Consider the following 16,842-nt stretch of genomic DNA (forward strand, 5'->3'; position numbering starts at 1 on the left):
GAACAGAACAACATTAGGTACAACAAAGGAAATCTGAGTGAGATGTGGCCTTCACTTAACACTACTGACCAATAGTGGCTCATTAGCTGTGACAGATGGAGTCCACTGATGTAAGAGGTCAACACTTGGGAACTGGACATGGGTATATGGGAGCTCTCTGTACTGCCTTCCCAATCACTCTCTCAATCTAACACCGTTCTAAAATAAAACGTTTATTTACAAAGATTACCCCAGTGATTTTTATATACCCTGACGTGGTTCCGAATGTCCAGCAGCCAGCGTTCACTGCACCGTGAGAGGGGAGACTAGATAAACATGAAGAGCGAAGGACAGAAGGGTGGAAATGTTCCCGGGGACTCGGTTTGTCCCGGGCCCAGCGCTGGACCCATTATACGTACTGTCCAAGTCACTCTTTAAAGTCCCACTGAGGTTGTTACTATGATCCCTGTCTTGCTCAATCTCCTCACAATCCTGTTTTATTATTCCCTCTTTCACAGATGAAAAACCGGAGATTCAGAGAAGGAACTTTTCCAAGATCCCAGAGCTTGTACGAGGCTGGGTTCCAATCCCGACGCCTGTGTGCTTCCAGCTATCCCAGTGTTCCTCACGTGGGCTGAGAAGGCCTCCGCCATCACTGTCTGGGGCGTTAATGCAGATTCCCAGGTGCTTCCCCCGCGCATGGACTCTCGGTTCCCCCACGCCGGCGTCATGCAGGGGACCCCTGGTTTTTGCTGCCTCCCAGATATCCTCTAGCGCTTTGCTTTCTGGGTTATGTTCAGTGGTTACTGCTGGTTAGACCCATGTACGAACCTGCATAAGCCAAGTGCAGCCTCCTGGGCCCTTACTCGATCATCCGTGTCTGATCCTCGGGTTGCTCCCAGAACCCACCCAACCCTCCGTTTTTTAAGCTCTTGGCAGCTGTTTTCTTTCCACAATCACCTGTATCTCTTTCAGGCTCAGGGGCCCTTGTGCCATATCCATTAGCCCGTCGTTATTAATTGTGATCTATATCGGAAATACAGAATGTTCCAATTCTTATTCTGTCATTTCCTAGTTTCAAGAACTCGCTCAAAATTTGCCACCTCCGTGTTCCTGGACAGAAACAAAGCAGAAAGTCGCTCTGAGAAGCGCTCTGGTCCCACGGACAGCCCCTGACCCCTGACCCCAGACGCTGAGCCCAGCTGGCGAGGGCAGCAGGCTCGAGGGCCGACCGTCTCTGCCCAGACCTGGCTCTCTCGCGACCATCGCCTCTCTGGGGTTGACTCATCCATGAGCTGGAGGTGGTAAACCAGCCTTCTGAAAGCCTGCATGACTCCGTCCAACAGCCAGAGGAAATGTTTTATAGCTGCCACACCTTCCTTTCCCTCTAGAGCTGTTAGAGAAACGCAACTCGGGCTGGGACTCATTTACTTAGAAGTCTGCCATTCATCACTTAGAAGTGGATGAATGGCTCCCATGAGCGCGGGCTGATGACGGCTCACTACCAACAGCGAGAGAAGTCACTTCTTACTACCGCGCAATGACATGCTTGCTCAGATAAAGGAAGCGCGGCCTGGCCGAGTCCTCTAGGAACCAGGTCAATGCAGACACTCTAACGCCCACACAGTGCAGGCCGCGGGGGTCCTGCTAACGGCCAGGTCGAACCCACAGGTGGGGCAGCTGCGCTCAACACCTGCCTTTGCTGGCATCTTCTGTCTTACTCCTGAAAATGCACATGGGAAATGAACGTGTCCCAACACCCACCCCTCCCCCAAGTCACCCGGAAGACAGTGACACTGAGGTGCCATCACCGACGCGCAGGACGATGGTGGGTCCAGGGTGGGCTTGAACAAAACCTTTCAGAGCCGCCAACTCTACTCACAGCGCCTCGCCCAGATTTCGACGGTGATCACAACAATACATCTTAATACCCTAATTATGCTGCTCCCGCTTATCCTGACAGTCAGATTCTGGGAGAAAGGAGACGTGTTATCCACCACCAATTATGGGAACAGAGGAATTTAACGAGACAGCAACGTGTGCCATGTGATCATCCAATTATAAGCTTTTCTTAATTACTATGAACTGAACATGAGGTAGCACAGATTTAAAAGCAGTCCTAAATCCTGGAAATGAATTTTTAAAAAGCATTCATAAAGGGAAGATCAAGCTTTCTTTCACTGGAAGAGTTTATGGGGGGCCCACAGGAGCTCCTACCACAAAGGAAAGATGGTTTCTCAGAGCTGGGGAGTCCACCAGGCAGTGGTCTCGGCACAAAGGCATGTGGCCGGCTTCCTGGTGGGGACAGAGCCGGATCCTTTCCCACAGCACTCTGCACGTGGCTGGGTCCTGGCAGGGACAGTGCCAGACCCTGTCCTACGGCACCTCGCATGTAGCTGGTTCCCAGTGGGGAAAGTGCTGGACCTGTCCCATTGCACCCCGCATGTGGCCAGTTCCCAGTGGGGAAAGTGCTGGACCTGTCCCATAGCACCCCGCATGTGGCTGGTTCCCAGAGGGGATGGTGCCAGACCCTGTCCCACAGCACCCTGCAGGGCAAGCGGCAGCCGGGTCAGTGGGAATGGGGTGGGCTTCAGAGCTCATCGGAGAATGGCAGAGCACCAGCAGACCAGTGCTACTGAACCCAAAGTCTCAGTTATCAGGTAGCCCAGGTGTGGGGATAAAAGGTAACAATAACCCTGAAAATGTGAAACAGGAAGACAATGTGCAAAGAATGATTCATACTTTCATAACTGACATGACCAATGATGATAACTACCATTTATTAAACACTTTCTATTTGCTAGATAGGGTTTTAAGTATATGACATAGATTATTTCATCCTTATAGGCACTGTTATTTCCTTCTGCACACACAGGGAAGCTGAGGCATGGGGAGTGCACCCCTCACTCAGGCTCCAGCATTTAGCGGAGGGCCCAGGAGAGAAACTCCGGCACTGTGAGCACGGAGTCTGCAGCTTTGCTCACCAGGCTGCGCAGTCTTCCCACCACGAGTCCTGTGGGACAGAAAAGACCCTCCAACACTCCTCGCACCCGCCGGGCTCTCAGACCAGCCTGAACTTGCCCACCCTACCTGATACTTCTACCTAATGTTGCTATTTATATACTCAATATATACGTATATTGATACACATTTGGCCATTCCCCTATCTCCAACGCAAGCAGGCAAGACAAGCGACTTGTCTTGCTGGACACTCACATGTATTGGCGAGGCGGGGTCAGGCTGGACGCTCTAGAACACAAATCAGAAGTCTGTGTCATCATCTCGTGATTTCAAGGGAACACTAGTGATGGAAAGAATTAGAGGTGGTCTTGCCTTTAGCAGGGAATACTGGCAGCTGGCCATGACGAGGCAGAAGAGCAGCACCCACAGGTCTTTGCAAAAGCCTTGGTTCAGCGTCACGAACCCCAGCAGGGACACCAGGACAATGAGCGAAACCGCCAGCACATTTTCCTTGACGTCTTCAGTTCTGTGCAACACGAACAGACACACAAAGGTGGTGAAAGGTGTGTGTCTCTCTGGAGACAATCCTGCATGCTTCTGAAAGACGGACAGTGATCGTGAGTAGTTATGGTACCTCACCTTTACATTTGGCGACAAGCTTTTAAGGTTTCTTCTTTTCTTTCTTTCCTTACTCCTGTGCTTTACAAACAAAATTTTAACCCCAGATTTCTGCTTTGAAGCAAATGAAATATAATCCCATTGGGTCTCCTTGGCCACTAAAGTGGGCTTACCGGGAGAAAGCAGCTCACTGTACCATCCACCAGAGTGAAACACATTTCAGGCAGAGTGTCGCTGGCTCCTTTAAATGGGGAAGGGGTGCATTAACACCTGGCTAATGCCGACTTTTGCTTCCACATACATTCTCCGTAGTCAGAAAGCTGACAAGTGCGGAGGTCTGCCTGGGCTGTGTCATGACCATGGTCTCACTGGCTGGTTTTCTTCTGGGGAATTGGAAATAGACGGGTGCAATAGAGAAGGGGATCATCAGGGGCATTGTCAGTGGGGGTGCAGAGGAACAAGTGTGGGAGTTTTAGGGTGTCAGTGCAAAGGGGTTGAGGGCTGGATCACAGAGCCTCAGTAGGACAGGGAGGCCACGAGACAGGCGGGGCTGCAGGACGGGAGGAAGGGGAGGAGTCAAAGTGCTGGAGGTGCTCTGGGATCATCTGGAGGGAGCTGGGGCCTCAGGGGGGAGGTGCAGAGGCTGGGATTCCTCCTTCAGAGGCAGAAGACGTCTGCGGGAGGACAAGAGGCAGGAGGAGCGATGGGTGCAAGGGGATGAAATGGAGGAAGGAACGGTAGCGTGGACCATAGCCATGAGCGCACAGGGGTCGTTCACGAGAGTTCTGAGTACATTTTTTACCCCATCAATTTTTAAGATATGTTTATTGATTTTAGAGAAAGAGGAAGGGAGAGAGAAAAACATCAATGAGAGAGAAACATCGGCTGGTTGCCTCCCATATGCACCCCAACCAGGACTGAATCCGCAACCTAGGTGTGTGCCCTGACTGGGAATCGAACCTGCAGCATTTTGGTGTAAAGGACGATGCTCCAACCAACTGAGCCACACTGGCCGGGGCCTCACCAATTTTTGCTCATGTCCTATAGGTCTCTCCCAGTAAATAAGATCATTTTTAGACAGGGACAATTGGCTACTTCATTCTTGGCATGTAGGCACTCCTGAACATTTTTAAAAAAATTAATAGACTTTATTTTTTAGAGCAGTTTTAGACTCACAGCGAAATTAAGAGAAAGTGCAAAAAGTTCCCAGATTTCCTTCCCCCAACACACACCACCTTCCCCACCATCAAAACCAGCCACTCCAAATTTCAATAATTCCTTTTTAAAAGAAAAAAGTTAATATTTCAAAACCTGCCTCATCTAACAGAATGTATTATCTTGCATTATTTTAGTTAAGTACGAAATGTTCATCTTAAGCGTGGGCCCTTGGGTAACACAGCATTGTTAGAAAAACCATCATAAGTCCGTTTCTTGACTTGTGGGTCCTGGAGTTTACTGCTGTAATTTTGCATGACGGCAGCTTTCAGCATGTGATCACACCATTTAAGACATTACAATGACAAGTAGTCACTGGGGGAGCAACTACAGCAAGGCAGGCAGCCAGCCTTCCCCGGCCCCGCTGGCTGGCACTTCACTGTGAAACCGCGTTTGCTGATGACAGCCTTAGGAATAGCGTCTTGAGTTTCCAAGGCAGCGATCCAGTCAAAACTAGACAGCCCTGTCCTTTGTGGTTCTTGAGGTGGGGGGTGGAAATGGAAAGCCCCCTACCCCGCCACCATCACACCTTAACCAGTCTGACACTCCCTCCAACCCTTTGCACTCAGGAAGCACATCTCCAAGCTGAGGATATGCTAACTGATTCTAGGGGGAGGGGCAGGGAGGGAGAGAGAGAGGGAGGGAGAGAAACATTGACCTGTTGCGTCTCATAAACACCCTGACCAGGGACCAAACTCACAACCCGGGTATGTGCCCTGACCAGGAATCAAACCCGCAACCTTCTGCTATACAGGGTGATGCTCCAATGAAACGAGCCACCCAGCCAGGCCTCCAACCCACAGCATTTTACCTTGAGGAACCATGGTAAGTGGTGAGGAAGAGAAAAAGCATTTAAAAGAAAAGTGGCTGACCATTCCACTTAGTGTATCTCAGACAGGAGTGGGAACAGACTCAGAGGTGTCGAAGGGAGGAGCTAGAGATCCCGCCATTCCCCATCCCTGCCTCCCCCACGCCCACACCCTGTCAGGCCGGGCCCTGTGCCACGTGTGGGAGCACACCAGTGCACAACGCGGTCCCCAAAACTGACTGTAAGCCCAGACCACGGCCCTAATTCTCATTTCTCCCATCCTACCCGTCAGTTGTCGGGATCTCCCAGCTTTGACTTTGAGTGGGCAGTGCCGCGGCAGCCCCCCTTGGCGGCACGCACCTGCCCACCGCTCCCCCCACCCCGCCCCCGTGTTCTTCATCGCACACCTGAAGCTCAACGACTTACCGATCCAGTAACGCCAGCAAGGTGAGGCGGTCGTACCAGACTTTAATCCACTTGCCGGGGAAAATGATAAACTTGTAGAACTGCTCTCGCTTAAACTTTCCCGGCGCTGAAGAGCATGATGAGCCGTCCAGATCCTGACTTGGCTGCTGTCAGACACCGAGAGAAAGAACAGGGCAGGGTCCACTCTGACGAGCTGCTGCCACAAATAGACCTCGTAACTTAAAGAGTACGAAAAGCAGGGCAAACCCTGAAACGTGAGTCAATGTATTTCATACAAATGGGCACTCTAAGAAAAAGATAATGATCAACAAAAAGGCTCACTCTTACCAACACACTTCATTTCCATTACATTGCTCCATTAAAACCATGCTGCTCCTCATATCAAAGCACTACTGTTAATCAAGGCCAAGAAGCTACAATGAAAAGAACTCCTAGGATGGATCAGAAGTCAACAAAAGATCATAAATGACTTAATTTGTGAAAGGTATGTTATTTAATGTAATGTTGAGATAAATATTCAAGCTTTACTAAGAGTACGAAGATTTTTATTGCCAACGTGTAGGCCATTGGTGAGGCCTGAGATAAAAAAAACCTGAAATATTTATAGAAAAAAACTCTAAGCCAATAAAATAGAAACAGGTGGGGAAATTTAGGACCCAGTTTAAAATGTTTTAACCCCAAATTCATCTGTGATTGGCTCTAATCCAGCAAGGGTGTCACTGATCTGTCTGACAAACACTTCATGAGTGACTTATGGAGCCTTGGCACGAGGCTGGGGGCAGGAAATGAGAATCCAGGGGGCTCAGTCCCTGGCATCCTACTGCCTGTATGAGAATGTTCTGGAGACGTCATAATGGTCACGCAGACTCCAAGCCACAGACAGCAGGCCAGGCCCAGCACTGTGCTTCCTAAAGGAGAGCTGGCTCCATGCCTGGAAAGCAGAGGGGACAAGGACCTCGCTGAGGCTGAGGGACTGGCAATTTGAAGGGACAGAAAGGACAGAGAGGAGGAAGGGAAACATAAGAGGGAGAAAATCAAACTTACCTCTTCTGACACCTGACGCTATATTCAAAACTGAAGTACAATAGCCTGTTACGCACTTCCAGAGACTATACCTGCAATTAAGCATCAGTGAATACTTACCTCATTCATTCATTCTCGATGAGGAACAAAGTGTTTCCTATTGCTTAATTTCCCAGAAAACCAAAGATGGCCTTCTTTAGATCGAATGTATTGCATATCGACCTCTGCCGCAGCCATGTCCCAAGCATGTTCTCTGAAATATGGTCCACAGGGTGCATTTGAACGAGGCCTTCCTGCCAGGCTCAGGATGCTCCGTGTTTGTCCTGAGAGCCAGGCACTCCAGGGTTCCTCCCAATGAATAACACTGGGTGCCATGGTTTCTAAAAAGATCCAGTTCTGTTAAATATTGAGTCGATGCAAATGCATACTTTTGAAATGACTGTGAGGTATAAGAACAACAATCCGATGAATACTTGGGTGGTCAACAGCCAGTACAAGGAAGAGAGCGTCACCGTTAGCACCTGCAGGCGGCTTCCCCACTGTCTTCTTCCCGCCTCCTCTGGAGACCACAGCTGTCCTCAATCTGTGTTCGTCACTCCCTTTCTTTCCTTCGGTGTTACTATGCTTCTATCCAAAGCTTCTGTATTATTTAGTTTTATGATTTTGAACTTCATAGGCATGAAATCATAACGTACATATCCTTTCAAAACTTGCTTTTTGCTTCTTTTCCTCCACTCCACATTATGTTTCTGAGACTCATACATGCTGTTTTGTAGCTGTAAAGTCCATTTTCACGAGTGTATAATATTTCATTACATGGATATGCCATTATTTACTTATCCATTTTATTGTTGAATATCTAGGGATTTCTTGCTTTCTCTTCTGCTTCTTTTTTTATTTTGCTATCACATTGCTATGAACATTCTTGAACATGTCTCCTAATACATAGGTACAAGAATTTCTTTAGGACATACGCCTACAGATGGAATTGCTGGGAATGCAAACATTCACTTACCGCAAGTTCGACTTTACAAGGAAACAAATTGACTTTTCCAGGAAATGCACACATTTGCCTCAAATGAAATTATTGGAAATGGAAATGTTCAATTTACTAGAAAACACTTTCGAAAATTAAGTTTTCTAAAGTGCTTCTATTGGCTTATGCTCTCACCAAAAGTGTATAAGTGCTACGTGGCTCCACAGCCTCACCAACACTAGACAGTTTTAGGTGATTTTAATTTCTGATAATTTGGTAAGTTCGGTTTTATTCTAATTTGTATTTTCCTCATTATTAATGAAGTTGAGCATCTTAGTCCAATTCTAGTTTTTTTTTCATGAAATCATTTGCCCTTTTCTCTATTGGGTCCCTGTTTGTCTTTCAATGGTTTCTATTATGTGCATGTGTGTACACATGTATGCATGTGTATGTATGCATATATATTAATGTGCATGTGTGCATGCCTATGTATAAATATGTGTACTATAAATGATCAAAACCTTTACTAATGGTATGAATTGTAGATATTTTCCCAGTTTATGACTTGTCTTTTTCACTTTCTTATGCTGTTACTGATAAACATTTTAAATTTAAATAAGACATAATGTAATTTATCCATTTTTCCTATAAAATAAAAGTTTTGTATTTTTATGCTTTGTTTATCCAATCCCTTTCTACCCCACAGAGTTAAATATATTTGATTTTATCATCTCTCTTAAAAGTTTTATAGTTCTGCCTTTTACATTTATTAGTCTACCAGGAGTATTTGTACACTTTCTTTCCCATTAAGAAAACTACTGCTCAGTACTATTTATTAGAATGCTCATCCTTCCCAGGTTACCACACAGCAGTGCATTTACCCGTGTGTTATCTTAGCCTTTAAATTCTCAGTGGATCTATCTGCTGCCCTGTTCTTTCCTTTGTCTCCTGGGATTTTGATGTGGGGCAAGCAGCCCTTCTCTCCCCGACTCCAGGCTTCTCACCCTCTTTCCTGTTTTCCGCCTGTGCTACGTCTAAGTACTTTCTAAATGTATGGCGACGGGAGATGATTGACTTTGGGTGGCAGGCACACAATGCAACATACAGATCGTGTATCACAGAAATGTACACTTGAAACCTATATGATTTCATTAACTAATGTCACCCCCATGAGTTTAATAATTTTTAAAAGTATAGAAAATTACTTTTCAAAAGAATGCATTCTTCAAATTTTATTTGCTTGGTTAATGGAAGAAAAAATATTTGGCTTCTGACCTAGAGCTAAGTTGCTTCTCAAAAAGGCTACAGTAATTTTCAACATCATAAAAATATATTAATATATACTTTTGAAACAGGTATCAAAACTATCGTCATTTTACTATACTACTGATTAATACAAATAAAATTAAAAATACATAAATAGTTTCTTCAGTTTTAACTGTTAGTCCACCAGTTCTCTACTCTCACGTGTCAATTTTCTTGTTGAATTCTTCCAAGTTTTATTCTCATTTTGTATTTTTATTGTAGTATTTGGTGCTTTTTCATATCTGCTTGGTCATTATATATGGTCTTTTGCTTCTTATATTTTCAAGCTCTTCTTTTATTTCTTTACATATATTAGGCACACTTAATCCATATTCTGAATATGATCCTTACAATTTCCAAGTTCACTGAGAGGCTTTCTGCTTTCTGTTGACTTTGCTGGCTCTGATTCATGAGACCTTGTTTCCTAGGGCATTTTAGGACTTTCCCTTAATCATATTCTCCTTGGTTCTTGATTAGCATGAATTCTTGGAGACCAATATTAAAGCTCTGCTGTTACACATTAAAACGTACCTTTGCTTCCGCTAGGAACTTGGAGGCAATACCACCTCGGTGGCATTTTAAACTAAATTATTTGTTTGAGGTGTGTGGACCATCCCTGTCTTATAAGTAAGGGCTCAGACCCACATGGACATTGTCTTAAGAGAGATTTCTGCCCCCCTAGCCAACACAGAGGCGGAGGCCAGCAGTCTCCCACGCAGGGCCCTTTGTGGGTGCGGCGGGTGAAGACAGAGTGCGTTTAGTTGATCCTGACGGTGGGTGCTGCCCCTTGGGGTCCCCAATGAAGTGCTCGCACTTCCGACATCGTGCTTTGTCTCCTCCCCGAATATAAAGAGAAGTGGACCAGCCCTCCTGGGCCCTCCCCCCCCTCGCAGGGCTACTATTCAATGCACAGTCTTCCCTGCGTCGGGGAGAACGCAAGTTTCTCAGAAAAACCCACATTCCACAGGGCCGCCCACACGCCATGGCTTGTGGGAGAAACTAGTAGGGGTATCGGAGGTGGGGGCTGGGCCCATGGGAGTGCATGGAGGTAGAGAAAAGATCGGTGACCCCAAAGACACTGGTGGGGAGTAAGAAGCTGCAGAACGCGCGGTCCCAGAGCTGGTGACTGACGCCAGGGTCTGCAGAGGCCGCACTGCACACTGACGGCGGGAGCGACCGCCCCTCCGCCGTCACCACGCAGCACAACGCTCGGCCACCAGGGGGCGCCCTCCCACCGCCACCCACTGTCCCCGAAAACGAGGGACAGGCAAGCCCGAATACAAGGAAGGGAAGAAAGAGCCCTAAAGACGGATTCTTTGAATTAACGGAATGCTTTTTCCCACTGAAAGCCTTCAAGCCTGAAGGGTTGAATTCATGGGCACTGGGAAGTCCTGCCTACAACCTGACTGCCACCGAGTGAGCAGGACTCAGGACTTGAGCAACGTGGATCAGTGAGAGGACAACACGTTTTCCCTCGCATGTCACCGGCAGCCAGTGCACTGTGCTATCAGCCACGTTTCGGAAAATCCTGGTTAAGCAACTATAAACACGGATATACATCTGTATTATTTTTTCACGAGTAAGACTCTGTAGAAGAAATCGGAACATGGCCAGGAAGAAGGTGTAAACAAAGCTATAAAGAAACTTCAACTAACTTGACAGTATCCCATTCTGACCCTCTCCCCCAGTCTGTGACAACTGACACCCACCTTTCTTCATGCTCCCGCCCTTTTCCCTTCTGAGGAACCTGTCCATCTCTGCCTCCAAAGGTGCAGGACGGAACCCGCGGCTTGGAGCTCATGCCTGGGTGTGTCTTGCCTCCCATGTTAGCCTTTGTTTTGAATTCAAGGCCTGCCTCTCCCAGAGTCTCATTAAAGGTGTACCAAGCGAAGGAACTTTAGTCAGTTCTCTCCCCTTGTTGATAATGTCATTTCCTCCAAGAACAAAGTGTCTCAAGTCAAACATTCATCTATAAGAATCTCTGATTGCTTAATACATAAGGCCGAAATCAGGTAATAAAAACCCAGACATTTTCTGAACCATGGGGGAAAAAATAATTGCATACTAACCAAGAGCGCTCTTGTGGGATTTGTGCACCCAGTAAGCAAAGACCGGTGTGCATGAACTCCTAATGCAGTTGGAAGAGCAAGTCAAACAGTGACGTGCCTGTCAGAATCAACAGGAGACCTGTTACCTAAATGGTTTCTTTTCACGCTCTCTCAGGAGACTACCACGCAGTGACATGGCCACAGCCCAGCGCCGTCACACACGGGGCGAGACCTGACCAACGCTGTTGGGTACTCCAGCCTGGAGACGGGTCTCGAGGTCCCTGCTTCCGGCACGCCCACAAGCAGCGATGCTGGCACATACCCATGGGGTCTCTGGCTGCGTCCTCCGTGCCACCGTGAGCAGCAGCTGCTGCTGGAGTGCGGTGACGGCAGGGTTCCCGGAAGAAGGGTCTGGACTCTCAGAAGTGGTGCTGGTGGAGCTGATCTGTATGTCTCTGGGGGTGGGCAAAACAGAAGCTCTGGTTATCTGGCAGCACGAGGATGCTAGGGATCCTCAATGCAGGTGGTGAGAAGCAGGTAGGTGTGAAAACTGTGTGTGCAAAGGAACCATCCAGCTGAGGGGCCCACATTCCAATTCTTCAGGCTGTGCAGGGGTGAGTGTGCCACGGTTTAGGCAGGTAGATGTCTGGTGTCCTAGTGGTAACAACCTTCAAGTTCTATATATTTAATGGATGGGGCAGTGGTAGCAATAGTTTATAGCCCATTTTATGAAGACAATGAATAGTGCGCTAGAAAATCTCAAAGACACCAATCAGGAAGAAAATGTGATCATCCAAGATGTCTGCTGCCTCCTCCAGCCCCCAGAACTCCCCACAAGTCCTCTTCGCACCCCATCCCACCCCACAGCCAAAGAAGTGCCCATCACATAAAAGAAGTGCTCAGGTAATTGAAGCGGAAGACATTACTACATCAGTTACGATCTGTTGACAGGACTTCCATTCATAGAACTCTTCAAGCTAGCTCAAGTCTGGCGTTCCCCTCCAGCTCAGAGAGCAAAAATGAGGACACGTTCTCCACCTGCTTTCCTAGGGGTGCCAGTAACTTTGAGGAGAAAGTGGCTGCCCACCCCGCAGTCATTTCTACCAGAATTCCTGCGACATAATTTCAGTTTTACTCTGTTATCTAAGACTGTGAGCTCCAGAAGGGACACTAGGTCTCTTCCTCATGCCAGGGGTACCTCCTGGTCTGCCTACACGCACCAAGGTAACGCCATTCACTTGGCCGCAGCCCGGCTTTGGAGTGGGGGTGACACTATGCTAACAAGCCCACTGTGGGCAAAGGGAAGACTCCTGGGGAGAAGGGAACTCATAGGCAAGTATTTATAGTTCCTAAAAGGTAACATGAGTAAGAGCTTGTCTTTCTCCTGGCCTTTAGATTCGACATGAGTTAGAAATACTCGGAGCCACGACAGCCACACTGTCATCGCGAGGTTGAGGACAGAGACCTGAGGAAAGCAGAGCGGAGAGATGGAAAGAAATGGGCTTCTTGATGACCAGCTGACCTGGCACTGACCACACCTTGGGACTTCCCGTGTTCCGAGATAGCACACCCTGTTATTGTTTAGCCACTTTGAATTTGCGTCCTATCTTTTCTAACTTCATAGTTTACTTTTTAAAGATTTTATGTATTTATTTATTTTTAGAGAGAGAGGAAGGGAGAGAGAGAGAAAGGAAAACATCAGTGTGTGGTTGCCTCTCAGGAGCCCCCAGCTGGGGACCTGGCCTGCAACCCAGGCATTTGCCCTGAATCAAACTGGCGACCCTTTGGTTTGCAAGCCAGCACTCAGTTCACTGAGCCACACCAGCCAGGGCATGAATTTGCATCCTATCTTACTTGCAGCACACACTACCTCAAGAATGCAGATGCGACGCTAAAGTAATGACCTTCTGATGTCCAATCTCACATTTCACTATAAGCCTCTGACAAACTTTTGGATTTCCTGATCCAAACTCCCTACTGCTGGGTTCATTAATATACAAACACTTATTCTACAGGAAGAGTGTTTAAAATATTTCTACTATTCACACACACACACAATTTCTCTGTTTGTTTCAGACATAATTTATGACAATCTGGTGACACATTCAGTAAAGGCCTCCTTGTAAAGGGCCATTCAGTAAACATCATATGTTAAAATCAGGGTTTAAGAAACAAATCTGGTAGGCTAGGTACATGGAGTTTGAAACCTTAAAAAGCTCCTTCCATTATTTCTATACATAGTCCTTTTGCTTCTTGTTTATATTCAGAGTGCAATATCTGTTAGTAACACAGAAAAAGCAGACTTACAAAGACAATGCTCACTCAAACTTTTCTGCTTTGTACAGAAACCACTCAGCGCCATAATTCTGTCGTTTCAAAGCTAAATACAATAGGATTAAAAGTGCCTTGTTCATACAAATGCGGAGTAATCTAGAACTCAGCAAATGCCAGAAATTCACTCAAACCAAAGATTCATCTGACTTCACTGCCGGTAATGTGGGCGATGACTATGAAGAGGCAGGTGTAGGAGGAAAATGTGTACTTCTGGGAGAAAAATCTAAAAAGTGTGTGGCGCCCTCTATTGCCACCTGTAGGAAACTAAGAATTCACCATGAGGCGGCACTCAGCCCTCCTGCAGGTCCCTCCTGCGAGGAATCAGGAAGCAACAGGAAGCGGCCCTGACACTGTAGCTTAATGTCTGCATCTTACTTGGTACGTTTCTGATTGCAAAATAATAATAATAAATAACGTTATTTTCTTACGCAAGCCATTTAACAACTCTATGTAAAAGTCCAAAGTTTGATTTTCTTGTCAAAGTCTTCTGGGTGAATTCTAGAATTCAACAGAACAGAGCTTGAGCTAACGCTCTACTCCTTACTGCCTGCGACACTAAGCATATGGCTCTCCCGCCTCCACGCCTCATCTGTGGAGCAGGGAAGCTGCCTTCCCCCTAGGGCTTGTTGTGAGAATTCAGTCAGACCAGGGGTGCCAACACCAAAGGGTGCCCCCAAGATATGGACACTTAACAACCCTTCCTGAACGTTCCATTTCCCTCTATTGATATAGGATCTGCCTTTGCTTATTCTCATATTAAATAGCAGCACGACCCCCATGCTTTTGACACAGATGACATATGGATTCATTCTAGTTGTTTCTACTGGCAGGAATGGGGAAGAGTGTTGGGCCCTCAGTTCACACCCAATCCTCTACTTTATAAAGACAGGCTCAAACGGTGCATCGTGTGCAGTCCTGTGTGGATGGGCTTGATGCTTGGCCAGGAGGGGACAGACCTGCAAGACATGCCACTCAGCTGACAGACTCGCCCCTGACTTAGATCTTCTCTGGGGTCCTCATGCTGGAGCTGTGACCCTGGGCACCAGCTTGCCACACAAGAACCCAAGAGGCCATGACGCGGTAAAAACCCCGCAGTGCAGGAGACTCCCTACCAGTCGGTGAAGATCGCCTCTCTATCTCCTTTTCTCTGTGTCCCTTCTCACTCTGTTTGCTGCACATTCTCCCCTTCTTAGCTTTGGTCTGTGAGCTGCATCATCACCTAAAAAGTCTCTGTATTTCTCACTTAAGGCCAAAGACTCTCCTCCACATTAATAAATATATAGTGTGACTGTGCTGAGTTTCAAGAGACATTTGCTCCTGTAAAGTAGCAGTGGAAATGGAAATATTGCGAACCTGCATTAACCACACTCGGAAACACGACCGAGCCCTGCAGCACATCTGATCAGGATTAGCCTGCTCGCTGGTTAATCTCTGCAGACTAGTTTGGTTTAGGGTTATAGCATCGATAAATCGGTTTAAACTAGATTGAGCTCAGAGCAATAGCAGAAGTGGTGCTTAATGGTGGAAACTACAAAAAGTGAAGCCACCAAAAGCACATAAAGATGGCTCAGAAACTAGCATCCGGTCTGGGACAGAACGGTGTCCTTTTGTACAGGCAGAGTCGGGTCTCAAATTGACCGTGAGAATATCCCACAATATCATACCCCCTAGATTTTCACTCATCAAAGCTTCTACTAGTAACAATTAATCAAAATACCTGTGCTTCTAGATTCTTCCATTGATATGGAAATAATTTCTAAAGTTCTTTGTCTTCTCCACATCTCAAAAATTATAGACCGCCAGCTGTGTGTGTGGGGGGGGGTCTTCTATTTCTCTGTTCATTCTGTCTTGTTTTTCAGTCTTCCTCAGGGGACCCAGGAACAAGCCACCCAGGGAGCAGTGCAGAATGTTCAGTGTGTAGGATATTTAAATAAAGCAGCCCTGTTTTGAAAACTGCAGCCTGTTATTTCGACTTTTACAGGGATTCTTGTTTTAAAGTCTGCAAACAACTCTTCTACATGACAGCAAAACTGATCTGTGCGTTTGAGATAAAGGGAGACCAGAGTGGGAGCCAGCCAGGGCCTCCTGCACGGGGCCTGAGTGCCACCGTGTGGCGGTTGGTTGGGGCTGGGACCACAGAGGCGGAGCTTCTTCCCAGGCAATCAGAGAAGGTATTGCAGAGACTGAGAGTCTGTCTAGAATGACCCTCACACACTTTCCGCCCTTAAGACTCTGTGCCTGGGGACAACTTAATCTCACTAACGAGACTCAGAACAAAATGAGGACCACTGGGGGAGGATCTCAGAGCAGCAGTGACAAGCAGGAGAGCGAGCACAGAAATGTAGAATGGCAGAACCATGTCAGCCTCTGCCATGGGACCCAAGGCTCCGAGACCCCCCCACCCCCCCCGGAGTTTTTAGGTGTAAAGCAATGAACACGCACCTCTCATTGTGCAAGTCAACACTGATGCAGCTACTCACCAACTCTAGATTTCTACAATTAGAGCTGAAATTATCAACTTATCCTGGAAGGGGCTACAGAATTGGCGGGTCTAATGTAGGGAGATTCACGTCTTACTGGACATTTTGAAGGCCCAGTTGCTTAGCTTCAGTGCCCAGCAGGCTGGCTCGGCTACTCGAAACCAGGGATCACTGTTACCTCTGACGGAGGCAAAATGAGAGTCGAAAAAACATGGTTATTTTTGCACTTTTCTGCCTGTTTACCTTCTTTGGGGACCAGGTAGGTAGTAAGCGTTGTGGCTATACAGGGCTTTCCTGAGAGTTGATCCCAGTGACCATGGGAGTTTTACTGAGATAAGGCTGGGATGCAGTGGGTGCTGGGACGCAGTGGGTGCTGGGACGCAGTAGGTGCTGGGACATGGTGGATGTTGGGACACAGTGGGTGCTGGGTGCCGTGGTTCAGGCCACTTTCAAAAATAAACTCAATTTATAACCAAAACGGTATCTGCTTCAATATGTATGACAGCGATTCAGAAACAAATAAAAGCCAACAATAAGTGAGTCCACATTATTACCCAACATACTTCCCTTTTAAAATAAAAAAAAATTGAGGTACAAACACCCCCGATTAAAATTCCTCTCAACTAATTTGTCCCAGAATTCGTCTTTCGTTCAGTAGGCCATATGCCT

General features: G+C 47.1%; 1 protein-coding gene across 1 annotated transcript in view; it reads right to left on the reverse strand.

Annotated features, from left to right (window-relative positions):
- LOC149992494 (pecanex-like protein 2) overlaps positions 1 to 16,842 on the reverse strand; it is a 193,389-nt gene that overhangs the window by 159,175 nt on the left and 17,372 nt on the right. Inside the window, exons 9-12 of the mRNA XM_090263293.1 lie at positions 11,682 to 11,814; positions 6,008 to 6,153; positions 3,313 to 3,466; positions 3,196 to 3,228 (exon numbers count right to left, since the gene is read on the reverse strand). Coding sequence (XP_090119419.1) covers positions 3,196 to 3,228; positions 3,313 to 3,466; positions 6,008 to 6,153; positions 11,682 to 11,814 — 466 coding nt within the window. The remainder of the gene's footprint in view (positions 1 to 3,195; positions 3,229 to 3,312; positions 3,467 to 6,007; positions 6,154 to 11,681; positions 11,815 to 16,842) is intronic.

This window comes from Furipterus horrens, unplaced genomic scaffold (assembly GCF_987537825.1).
Source record: "Furipterus horrens unplaced genomic scaffold, mFurHor1.1.pri manual_scaffold_15, whole genome shotgun sequence".
In the NCBI taxonomy this organism is placed as follows: domain Eukaryota; kingdom Metazoa; phylum Chordata; class Mammalia; order Chiroptera; family Furipteridae; genus Furipterus; species Furipterus horrens.